This window comes from Manihot esculenta, chromosome 10, assembly GCF_001659605.2.
Source record: "Manihot esculenta cultivar AM560-2 chromosome 10, M.esculenta_v8, whole genome shotgun sequence".
NCBI lineage: Eukaryota > Viridiplantae > Streptophyta > Magnoliopsida > Malpighiales > Euphorbiaceae > Manihot > Manihot esculenta.
Window position 1 is genome coordinate 4,221,013 of NC_035170.2, and position 13,034 is coordinate 4,234,046.

At 32.5% G+C, this 13,034-nt stretch overlaps 1 protein-coding gene and 2 long non-coding RNA genes across 4 annotated transcripts; 1 reads left to right on the forward strand and 2 right to left on the reverse strand.

Moving 5' to 3' along the window:
* Positions 1-659: 659 nt before the first annotated feature.
* LOC122724919 lies at positions 660-4,967 on the reverse strand. The gene is made up of 3 exons (XM_043961148.1): positions 4,958-4,967; positions 4,243-4,667; positions 660-1,085 (listed from the first exon to the last, which is right to left on the reverse strand). Exons 1-3 carry the CDS (start codon positions 4,965-4,967, stop codon positions 909-911), a joined length of 612 nt encoding a protein of 203 aa, XP_043817083.1. The 3' UTR covers positions 660-908.
* Positions 4,968-5,856: 889 nt separating this feature from the next.
* On the forward strand, positions 5,857-10,471 carry LOC122724800. 2 transcript variants are annotated; one of them, XR_006352245.1, is made up of 3 exons: positions 5,875-6,843; positions 7,066-7,270; positions 8,138-10,471. It is a non-coding gene; the product is annotated as an uncharacterized LOC122724800 (long non-coding RNA). The 2 variants fall into 2 exon arrangements; XR_006352244.1 differs by having other exon boundaries at positions 5,857-7,270.
* A 369-nt stretch (positions 10,472-10,840) lies between these two features.
* LOC122724801 lies at positions 10,841-12,039 on the reverse strand. Its single transcript, XR_006352246.1, has 2 exons — positions 11,613-12,039; positions 10,841-11,476 (listed from the first exon to the last, which is right to left on the reverse strand). It is a non-coding gene; the product is annotated as an uncharacterized LOC122724801 (long non-coding RNA).
* Positions 12,040-13,034: the final 995 nt, after the last annotated feature.

Here is a 13,034-nt window from a genome sequence, read left to right on the forward strand (position 1 = left end):
GAGTCACTATAAGAAGTCCATAATTCAATTTCAGTGCCTACTTGGCACAACTGATGTTGAAAAATTACACGTGCCAATTTCTTTTTTTCTTTTTAATATTAATAATAATAAATAATAAAAATAATGGTAAACAGTTGTTGATTCAACTCTTTTGGGCCCACATCTAAAGTGAAATTATAAAATCCCATCAGATCCATTGTCTACAAAAAAGAGAATTCCAAGTGCACTGTATCAATTGTAATAATTTATTTTTAAATATAAATTCAAATAAATTTGTATTCAATTTCTTTTAAAATAAAAAATTAATTTTTTCATTCAAATAAAAAAATTAATTAAATTAAATATTTGCAAAATTTTTTATTCCACACCAATATCTCCATCTCCATCCCACCACTCTCTTTCTTTATGTTTTTCATTTATCACAGGCTTTTTATGCAGATCACCTCCACGTGACCCAATAAATTTAATATTTTAATCATATTCACATCTAATATAATATTTGTAAAAGAAAATACTCTTGGATTTTCCGAGAAAATTCCATCAATAATCCTTTATCTACCAGTTTCTTCATTTTCCTTTTGTTTGTTTTTTTTCTGCCAGTAATTAATATCAGCATCCAAAGCAGAACAACAAAAGAAACTAGCAACAGAAATTTCTTGAAATAATAATAATTATTATTCAAAAATAAGCTCCAAAAGCTTGACAAAATTAAGAAAAACTATATGTAGAAAATAACTACAAAGTATCTATTCTTACAACAGTGTCCCTAATCACTCAAGTGATCTCTTCGATATCCCATTTTCTTCATTGTTGAATCCAATGAACAAAGAACAAGAATCAAAGAAGAAGATAAGTGTCAAGAATCTTAATAACTCTCTGAATCTTGAGCAGTTGCAGCACTTCAGCTTCTATTTCTCACCAACTTTCTTCTTCTTTCTCATCATTGACACTAAGTTCTTTACTTTCTTGCATATCTCCTTAAAAATCTTAGCCTTAATTTGTCCCCTTGGTGGAGGAATTCTAACATGGGATCTTGTCTTGTCTTCTGGGCTGTTCTTGAATTGATCTTCCATTGTTTTTCTGAACTATTTAGAAGTAGGAGAGATGTGCAAGAGAATTAGTTGAGGAACAGAGGAAGGAAGTGGAGAGCTGGGAGATGTTATATATGTGCTAAATGGAGGAATGATCCTGATTGGTCAAAGCCGAAGTCCACATAATGCGATGACATGGCAAGATATAAGTATATTTCGAGTTTTAAATGCTTAAAAAAAAATCCTGATTGGTCAAAAGGAATGACAAAGTGTGAACAAGACTTTAAATTTCAATTATAAATAATGCGACAGTTGTTTTCTTCAATATTCAAATGGCTAGGCTTTAGTACATCAGACAAATTGTGGGTTCTAACTTTCAAGGATAAGCATGCATGCGGGTTTCAATATATTTTTTTTTATCTTTCTAAGTCTCAACAGTGGCAACAAGAATTTGGTCAAAAATAACTTAGATTTAACTTTGTCTGGTTGTAGTTACGGACTTATTTCAGTGGTAGCTGTATCAAATTGAATTAAAGAAATTTTAGATTTAACTCTTCTGATCTTCTTATTCCTTAATTCTGAAGATATAATTACACATTTTTATTAATAAATTATCAATAATTTTATTATTGATATTTTAAATAGTTGATAAATGATTTAATTTATTTTAATAATATTTTTTTTATATAATTTGATTAGTTTTTTTTTGTTAGTTGTTTAGCCTATCCTAGCTTAAACTTCCTATAATCTAATTACTAGAATAAATATATTTTGTGAGATTCAACATTTATGTGAAATGAGAACAATGATTATTTCCATATTTATAAAATAATTTATATCTTATTATATTTTACGAATTAAATTTAAAAATAATATTCATAATAAATAGAAGAGGACAGTATTTGATTTAAATTAATTTATATATTGTGATCAATTTTTATTTTTTTTAATTTAATTTTGATAAAATATTAATAAAATCAAATCAAATTGATGAATAATATATTATCATTACTAAAATATTTCAATTAAATTTAAAAAAAAATAAAGTGAAAAAAAATTTTAATTCAACTAAACAGAATTTAAATTGATTTTTATTTAAAATTAATTTAATTTAATTTTTATAAATATTAAAATTTTAAATTTTAATTTAATTTAATTTTAAAGATACCCGACTGAATACTTACCTAATAATAAATACCTATCGTCCCACTTGGATACCTGCAAGGATGTTATGTTTTTAGCCACATGGATCACAAGCTATCTCCTTGGTGGTGAGTGACTGAGTGGACACTACATTTTTAATTTTTTTTTCATTTAACATTGCCAAATAGGCCACACAAAATAAATAAGGCTAATCCAATTCAATAGTCTGGAATAACTATTCAAAGATGCATTAATGTTTTACATTTAAATGAAAAGGATTGCATATATTTTTAAGAAAATAAGTCAAATATATGATATGGTCCCTAAACTTTACATAAAAAGTTAGTTAATATTTTAATATTTATAAAAGCATAATTAAATAATACTTAACTTTATAGAATATGCATTTTAAAATAAAAAAATCAAGCGAATTGAATTAATTTAAAAATTTAATTTGGTTATTTATTTTCTTCAATTTAAAATTTATTTTTAAAAATTTTATTATTTTAATCAGAAAAATTGATAAAATTGAATTGAATTAATTATTAAAAATAAAATATTATTTTTTATAATATAAAAATATTAGATTATAATTAAAATTAAAATATTTTATCTAACATTTAAAATATTAAAAATAAAATATAAAAAATAAAATTGATCAAATTAAATTAAAAATTTAATATTTAATATTTAAAAATTTAGAGATGTTACGTGGCACATAAAGGGACATTTTTACGAAGTGTAAAATATTAACAATGAAAAGGTCACTCTGCCAACTAATTTGAAATAATAAGCAGCATCAAAAAGCATGATGACTTTGAATTTATGGTGTGAACATGGAAAATAAGAGAGGTAGGACTTTCTTGACAAGATCTTTATGGCTTGGCTTGAGTCAAATTTTACTATAGTAAGGGGGCCCACCCTACACAAAGACTCAAATGTTTGAATTATCCAACTTGAAGAGCCTCTTGATACTGTAATCACTTTCTCTATTCTATTAATTGAAAGTTAATTATTATTTTTTCTCTTTTTAATATATCACTACCTACTTGTTAAAATTTTTAATTAATAAAATAAAAATATTAAAAAAATAAATCAGTTCAGTTAAAAATAAAATAATTTTAAATATTTACTCTATTTATAAAAATCAACCACTTAACCTCACTGAAAAAAAAATCGAATTATTCATTTCAAGAATGAAATTTAAACTTTATTTATTTTTAAAATATAATTTTTATTTAAAAAATATTTTATAGAACTTTTTTATAAAAAATATTTTTTAAACAAATAACTTATTTTTTACTGTTTAATCATAATGATTTATATCTCTAAAATTTGTCATTTCATCTATTTAATAATTTATATCTCTATTGACAGTCTAGGGGTGTGCATCGGTTCGGTTCGGTTTGATATCGAATCGAACCGGTTAAAATCAATTTAATTAAATTTTTTTAAATTATAAATCGAATCGAATCAAATAAAATAAAAAATCAAATCGAACCAAACCAAATTAATTAATTTAGTTCGATTCGATTCAAAATCGATTTTTGATATTTTCTCTAATTTCATTGAATTATACTATAATTTGGACCTAATAAGAATCAATTTCAACCTAATATATTTAATTAATCATAAAATCCAATCAATTAATCATAAAATCCAAATTAATCAACTTCTAACCTAATATACTTAATCAAATATAATAGCTAAATTATCCCAAAAACCAGTTAGCTTAATTTCGAAGTAAATTCTTTTGTTCACAAATTTGAAACTAACATATCATTTGTTCCATATACAGGCTTCAAATTTTAGAGCAAAAGCGGAGATGAGATTCAATCAGCTTTAACTGAACATCAAAAGCCAACAATTTTACTCAGAAAATCAGGAAATATAAAGTTCAAAATTTCCCCAAAATGTAGAGGGAATTGTAGGAGGCGCAGAAATTGATCCAAACATACATCAAAAAGAGAATGGTGAACAATGAGAATCCACACCCAAATACAATTCGGGGCAAAAATTTTCTATAAAACTATTAGAAAAACAAAAGAATGGAATCAATTGAATTTACCTTGTAAGGATCAATAGTTTTCGCCTCTCCAAATAACAGAACAAAAGATAAAACGACAGTCAATGACAATGTAAAGCGCTTGTTCATCTTCTGAAAATCTGTAGTGCGAAAGGGAATGTCCCACTGGGTGGGTGGATGGCCGTGGCTGCGGGACTGAAGACGCGAAGGATGGAGAGAAGAGACTCTGGCTGGCTTTCGCGAGTGGGTGGGTGGCTGTGGCTGCGGGACCGAACTGAAGGACGAGAACGGAGAAGGGACGAGAACGGTGAGGAGACTCTCGCGGCCGTCAGCGTGCTTCAACTGAGACTGAGGTTTGAGAGAGAGGGAGGTAGGTAGCGGCTGGCTGTATGCGGGAGCGGGATGGGAACCTGGGAAAGTGACGAAGTGAAGAGATATAACCCTATCATAAAACGTAGCGTTTAAGGCTATTTCGGTTGGTTACGTTCGACCGAACTATTTTATCTCTAAAACCGAACTAAATCGACCAATCTAAAATTTTTAAAAATTAAAACCGAACCAAACTGATTTTATTTTAAAATCAAACTAAATTATTAAATTAAATCGATTCGGTCGATTATTTCAATTCTAACCGAACAGTGCTCACCCGACACTATTGGATTTCTAACAACTATTATATGTTTTTTAAAATAAAAAATATTTATTTTTCCATTAAGTTAATACAATTTTTTCGAATTGCCTAATTTAATTACTAAACAATATATCATATTATAAAAAGTTTAAAAATAAATTACAAATTAAATTAAATTAAATTATCATTTTTTCTGGATAAAACAATTTCAATATAGAAACTGTTAGTTATGGCATTGGAAAGGTAATATCATGACAGGTCCAAAAAAAAAAAAGGAAAGGTAAAATAATGTGAAATTTATTATTTAATTTCATTTTATTAATTAATTCTTTTATATGTAATAAAATATTTTTAAAATTCTATTTTTTTCAGTAGTTTTAACTTTTAGGTGTTTACTATTTAATAAAAATTTAATCAGTTAATTCTCTAATTTTATAAAATATTTATTAAATAATTTATCTATACCGAAGATATTTAATATTTTATAATAATATATTTTTTTCATAAAATGTTTTATAATAATATTTAAAATTAAAATTAATAAAAATCTAATTAATACATTTTTCAATAAGACGTAAAACAATTTGGAATGTTTCCTTTTATAATTCACTTTTTCTTTTTACTTTTCTTTTTTTCCCCAAACCAAACAGAACTTGGGCTTCAGCCTTCAGGACCCACAGAAATCAACTTCTCTCGAGTTTTAAGATCGTATGGTCAAACTATTTATTGTTTAAATAAAAAATTCATTCAAGATAACTCTTTTCGTCGTAATCTTTTTAATCAGATGAATTTTATTATTTCTCATAGAAAACGTCTTGTATTATCTAATAAAAAAATATGAATTTTTATATCATATAAACGATACCCAACATAAAACATTGATTTTTATGTATAATAAACTTTTATTTAATTAATTTTAAATTCTCGTAATGATTTAGGATAAGGCTAATATATTCTTATTAAATCTTAGAGTTAAATTCACCATATTTAAAATTCGAATTCAAAGAGAGAAAGGATATGTTTTTTGAAAGGTAAAACTTCATTTAAGAGTAAAAAAAGAAAGAAGAATATGCCATAGAAAAGCAGCTGCTAGACAGTGGGCTACAGAGTTTGCTGATCTGCGAGCAAAAGATATTGAACTATTAGGTATCTGATTCAATTACAACATTGATCATTAAAAAGAAGAGTTTGAGCCGGGAGCCGTTTCAAAAATGATGTTTTGAAAATTCCTGTCTTTAACCCAGCTGAGAGCTTCTCGGAAGGAGACTGCTTCGACAAGTTTCGGGTCCAAAGCCTACGGCATAGAACTGCAGCAAGCACGAAGAAGGGATCTATTCTCATCTCGAAGTACCCAGCATGCTCCAATTCTATGACCATGGGTAGGGATAAGCAGAAGATTCATCAAAAGAAAAGAGTTGCAGGTTAGACAAATGGGGTCTATATTTAGGTGTAATGCACGAGATTTTCTCTCGTGGGGATGCATTTGCAGAAAATGCGTCATATCAAGTTTTTAACCTTAGGAGGGAGATTTAGGCGCCAAAAGAGCTTCTAGAAGGGGTCACTGGCAGTTTCCTCATCTTGAGATTGAACAAGAATTTTACAACACTCGACAGAATAAATTCCTTTTTGCTCCAGAGACCAATACCAAAGATCTTTATTGTTTCCTCTCCTAGTGGGATAGAGACAATAATATCAGTTTCTGTGTTTAGACGATGGATCTTATGAGGGCTTCATTCCACTCGGAGGATTCTTAATAAAGGAGGTCTTTGACTTTTAGATTTTCCAGATCCTGAGGAGCCAGAGAAGAGAGCCAGTTGTCCGGGGAGCCACAAGTCACTCCATAGGGAAATGGAATTGCCATTTCCCACTCTTAATCTGCAATTGGAAGCTATAAGAGGAATGGAGGAATGCATGCTTCGCCAGTGGAATTCTTTCCCAAATTAGCTTGCAGCAGGTCCTCCTTGGGAAAATATTTTGCTTTAAAAAGCCGGGAAACAAGAGAGCTAGAATTGGTGAGCATTCTCCAAATTTGTTTTCCAAGAAGAGCAAGCTTGAAATAGTGTATTCTATGAAAATTGAGACCCCCTTTTTCTTTGCTTGTGTAAAGAAGTTCCCATCTTTTCCAACAAATGCCTATTCTATTATCTTTATTGGAGTTCCACCAAAAGCTATTCATAGTCTTTTCAATGTCAGAATAAAGCTCCTTTGGCAATAAGAAGAGACTCATTGTGCAGGCAAGGAGGGCTTGGACAACAAACTTCAAGAGGACTTCTTTGCCTCTTTTGGAAAGGAAACGTCTTTTCCAGCAGCGCCAAATTCTGTCCTTGATATAGCTAAACACCTTTTTTCTATTTTATCCACAGAAGATGGAGGCCAAGATAGACACCCAGGTCATCCGATTCTGAAACTCCCACAAAGTTAGCAAGCTTGAGTTGTGAGGTCTCTCAGTAATTGAAGATCATTTTGAATTTATTCAAATTTATTTCATGTTCTGAAGATAGTTCGTATATGAGTAGACATTCCTTTAGATGCTCACATTCATCCGAATTGGCTTTGAAAAAGATGAGGCTATCCTTAGTGAAGAAAAGGTGAGACACAGGAGGCATCCATGGAGAGCTGCATTCTTTTCTTGTGTTGCAAAACACGTATAGTAAGCCTAATTGTTTCAAAATCAACCTAAATATGAAAATTTATAAAATATCATCATTTTTTTATGGTAAAGTAGCACCTCGTACATAGCAATTATATTATAAGGGGATATTTTAATATAAATTAAATAATAAATTTTAGCGTAAAATAATAAAATTATATAGTACATTTTTTTATTAAAAATATTAAAAAATTTTAATTAATAATTAATATTAATTTTTTCTTATTATATTAATATTTTTATATAAAATATAATTATAACAAAATTACAAGATTTTTTTTGCCATTAACTTTAAAAAATTATCTTTATGATTATAAATTTTTATATTGAATTTCTAACAACTATTATATGATTTTTAAAATAAAAAAATATTTATTTTTCCGTTAAGTTAATTTTTTTTTTTGGAAATAAGGGTCGGGGGAGTCGAACCTTAGACCTCTCAAAACTACAAGGATGCACTTTTCCGTTAAATTAATTAACTTTCCTAATTTCCTAAAAAAAATCATATTATACATTTTTAAGAATAAATTACAAATTAAATTAAATTATCATTTTTCCGACGATTAAAGAAACTGTTAATTATGGCATTGGTCTCAGAAAAAAAAAATGTAAGTTAATTTTTATAATTCACCTAATTTTTTCCCTTTTTTCCTCAGACCCAAACGGAACCTGGGCATCAGCCTTCAGGCCCCACGCTCCCTTCCTTTCCGGTGAATTCCTTGCTTCTCCTGGACTCTCTGGTTCAATCTCCGATCAGGTAATCAATAACCCTACCTTGTCTTTCAATTTTTTTTTATGAATATGCATGCTCATTTTCATCTTTTGTCTGTATATTTATACATGTATGCGTGTGATGGGATGATCGAGGAAGGTGATGTAGGTATTTTCTTCAAATTCTGTGTGTTTCGATTATTCTGCAATTTAGTGCTCATGCTTTGCTGCTTATTTTCAGGATTTTCCGTCAATTGAAATGGTATAATACTTTAATTAGTGGAAATGGATAAACATGAAGATGAGTGCCTGGTTTGCAGGCGAATTACAGACCAACAGAGGATAAGGTAGGATTGGTTTTTTTTTTTTTTTTTTTTAGTGAATGTAATGTCGATTTTAGGAGTTTAGTACTTGTGATATTGATTGGACTGAATTTGCAAAACTGATGCTAATGATGCATCAGAGATAGGTTATGATTTTAATTTTTCTAAAGGACTGTGAATAAGCTTTTTGTGAGAAGATTTGATATTTGCTTATATATATATATATATATATCTTGTTTTTCTTTTCCTGGAAGCTGCGGCCCGACTCGTGGAAATGAAGAAATAGTTTGAAGCAAAAGCTTTCTTCCTCAAAGCAATTTGAATCCTGAAAGGCCTGGTTACTGATATTGCAAGAATTAAATGGAATACAACAGTTATTAAAAAAAATAAAGCAGATAAATGATGAACAGAAGAAGGGCTAGTGGATGAGTTGCGAAATGCAAATCTTAGCAAATTTTTTAGTGAAGTTGTTACAGATGCATTTGTGGGGAAGAATTACCAGCGACGTAGTAACAAAGGAGATTAGCTGGCAGCATTATCAGATCGCATTGATTAGCTGGTAGTATTATCAGTAATCCATAGACGAGGAATTTCTCATTCATTGCCCTGTAACACGATGCTTAACTCGAGAGTTTAAGGATTTATTCTCAGAGCCTACATCCATAAGGGATTCAACTAATGCCAACTAAGATATACGGGCACTTCTGAAAGAAATTCAAACACAAAATGAGGCACGGATTGTGCAATCTGAATCACGAATGGAGAATCAATTGCAAACTTTATCAAAACAGTTGCAAGAATTCTTTAAGCAAGCCAGCACGTCACCAGAGGTAAACTCTAATCGAAATGGCTGCAATAGCAGTCAGAACTAGGGAATCCGATTTGAAGAAAGACAGGACAATGGCCAGACAACCAATGGGGTAGTTCCACAATACTTCAAATTGGATTCCCTACATATGATGGCTCTGAAGATCCCCTAAGCTGACTACACCGCTGTGAGCAATTCTTTTCTAACTAGAGAACGCTACCGAGGGTCAAGCCAGGTTGGCTTGCCTTTTATTTAATAAGAGAAGCTCAGCTTTGGTTCTATCAGCTAGAGCGGGAGGAATACATGACTTGGAAAATATTTAAAGATTTTTGTAATCTTCGATTTGGCCCCCCTCCACGTGCTAGCCCTTTGGGAGAATTGGTGAACTTGAAACAAACTGGAACGGTGGAAGAATATCAAAGGCAATTTCAAAAGCTTTTAGCACGAGCTTCATCAGTTGGAGTTGATCAACAAGTAGATCTTTTCACAACAGACTTGTCCGATCCCATCAGATGGGATGTAGAAATACATAATCCGCCTAATTTGGCTATTGCCATGAGTCTGGCGAGAGGATATGAAAGGAAGCAACAATTGACTAGACAAAGATCTTTCAAGAAAGGATCAGCCTTCAATAGTAGAACACCCACTTCCCACGCCTCCGTGACTGCACGCTCAAGTGCAACTAAAGGCCCACTTCCCAGCAACGGCAGCGTCACTACTCCTTTTAGCAAAAGGCTGTCTTGAACGGAAATGGCCAACCCAAGAGCAAGAAGGTTATGTTACAATTGTAAGGAACAACATTCAGCAGGCCATCAGTGCAAGAAGTTGTTTTTGCGATGGAGGACACTAAATCACTTAAGGAAGACCAAGCCATTTCGGCAGCAAATGAACCAACAATTTCTTTGCATGCCATTATTGAATTGTAGAATCCTCAGACTATGCAGCTTGTGTCGAAATATATGGATGTCCAATCACTGCTTTAGTGGATTCGGGCACCACACACAACTTTCATTGCTCAATGTGGGACCATGGACTGTAACGCATTGCTCAATGTTTTTCCAATTGTGCTCCTCATCATACATGCCTCCTATATGTCACCATTTGCTGAGTTATTCTTAACGTCATTATTATTTACTTCCTATTCCTTATTATTCATATTCTTCTCTTTTAGAATAATGAAATGCCTTCGAAGCGCCGCCTAATGAAAATGAGGCATCATCTTGGAGTTCCTAAATAGTACCTATACCCAGTGAGTAATGATGGGCAAATTCGATTTCGGCTTATGGGTATTGAGAACCAACTCAGTGTGCAAGAGGTTCATGCTATATTTGGATTTAGCGATGAGGGTGCCACCTGCATTTAGGGATGATGGTCTAAGTCAACTTAATTTCGAGATCTTGCCCTATGATACTTACATCGGTTCATGACTCATTCTATATTTGGACGGAAAGAGAGCATAGGGGTGGTTTCTAGACACGAGTTATTCTTCTTATGGGCTATAACGCAAAGAACGTAGATTAACACCGAATTTTGGTTATGTAACCACCTAACACATTTTTCGAGATATGAGGTGGGAAGGATAGTTGTGGGTAGCCTCATTACCACTATTGCAGAATATTTTGGCTTTGACCCAGATGCATTGGGTTTCCAAACAGTTTGAGCTAACACCCGCATAGACCTAGCCATCTGCCAATCTATGCGTCTATGTAGTAGAGGCCCTAATATAGTATTCACTTACTTGATCCAGAGGGTTAGCCTCTTCTTCGAAGACCACATGTTGTTGCAGATCCCGTAGGCGACCCCATTGCTCAACTGCCAGCACCACCCGCCGCTTCTATCTCACCATCTACTTCCAACGCTGTTACTCCTGATCCGCAGCCATCCGAGTCTACTCCACCAGTCACTAAGCCCTCTTCTACATCGCTCACCTTGAAGATGCTGATGCATCATTTTGATAGACATTTCGATCAGCTTGAGTTGTAGATCGCTGCTGATCAGAGGCAAACCTATTCCAGCATCGAGCGACTTGAGCAGCAAGTACAAACATTGGAGGAGAATTGTGCTACTCGCTTTTCCACCATTGAGGACCGACTGGAAGACGTCAGGCTCGGCCGCTGACATGAGATTTCTTGTCCCTTTCTCTTACTTTGTTTCTTTTACTATTTTCTTTATATTCTTCTTTATTTTCTTTGTGCCTTCTATGTGCATAAATTTATGTACAAAGAAAATAAAGAAGAATATACAAAAAAATAGTAAAATTAGCAAAAATAAGAGAAAGGGATAAGAAACCTCCTGTCGACGGCCGAGCCTGATGTCTTCAGGTCGATTCTCAATGGTGTAAAAGCGAGCAGCACAGTCCTCTAATGTTTGTACTCGCTACTTAAGTCGCTCGCTGTTGGAACGGGTCTGCCTTGAATTAGTAGTAATTAGCAGTTTTAGCTTATTGAAGCGTCTGTCAAAATGCTGCATCTCCAAGGTGAGCAGTGTAGAAGAAGGCTCGGTGACGGAGTAGACTTTGATGGTTGTGGATCAGGAGCACCAATGGTGGAAGTAGCTGGTGGGGTAGAAGCGGGGGGTGGTGCTGGCAGTAAAGCAATGGGATCGCCTAAGGGATCTGCAGCAGTGTGTGGTCTTCGAGGAAAAGGCTGACCCTCTAGATCATGTAGGTGAAATGCTCTGCCAGGGCCTCTAGCGCATAGACTGGCAGATGGCTAGGTCTATGCGGGTGTTTTGAAAGCCCAATGCAACTGCATTAAAGCCAAAATATTCTGCAATAGTGGTGATGAGACTACCCACAACTATCCTTCCTACCTCACACGTTGAAACGTGTCAACTGGTTACATAACTAACATTCGGTGCTAATCGACGTCCTCTGCGTCATACCCCATAAGAAGAATAACTCGTGTCTGGTAACCACCTTAGTATTCTCACTTGTTCATATATAGAATTGGCTATGAAACGATGTAAGTATTATAGGTAGGGGCGTAAATGAACCAAATCGTTCGTGAATTATTCGAGATTCGATTCGATAAAAACTCGACCGAGTTCGACTTGATTTCTAAACGAGTCAAACTCGAGTTTAATTTTTAAGTTCGTTTGATAAACGAGCCAAACTTGAGCTCCATAGTATTCGGCTCGTTAAGACTCGTGAACTCGGCTCATTTCTAAGCTCGGTTCATTTCTGAATTCGGCTCATTTCTGAGTTCATGAGCAGTCTCGCGAATAGACTCGTGAACAGTTTCGTTAAGTAAACTGAAATTACTATCATAAGAGAAATAAGCTCAAACCCTGCATATACTTTCATGAGCCAAATCTGAATTTTTTAAAATTCAGCTCTATATAGTTTAGTTACACTCTTAAACTTGCATATATTTAAATTATTAAGATTTAAAAACTCATCTTTATAAGTTTACATGCTAATTTGTAGATATACTTATTTAACTAAAATTATTTTAGTTTTAAACTTATTAATTTTAAACTTATTAGTTTTAAACTATAATTCATTATACATGTAAATAAATTAAATTACTCGTGAACTATTTGAGACTCAGCTCAATAAAAGCTCGACTCAGCTCTATAAAAACTCGACTCGTCTAACCTCGTTTCTAAACGAGCCAAGTTTGAGCTTATTAATACTCGGCTCGAGTTCGATATGAGTAAAGCTCGAATTTGGCTCGAGCTCGAAAAAATTTTAACGAGCCAAGCTTGAGA

Coding starts and splice junctions, on each gene's coding strand:
- LOC122724919 (XM_043961148.1), bottom strand. Junction 1,086..4,242: donor AAACTATTGATCCTTACAAG/GTAAATTCAATT, acceptor ACTTCTAAATAG/TTCAGAAAAACAATGGAAGA.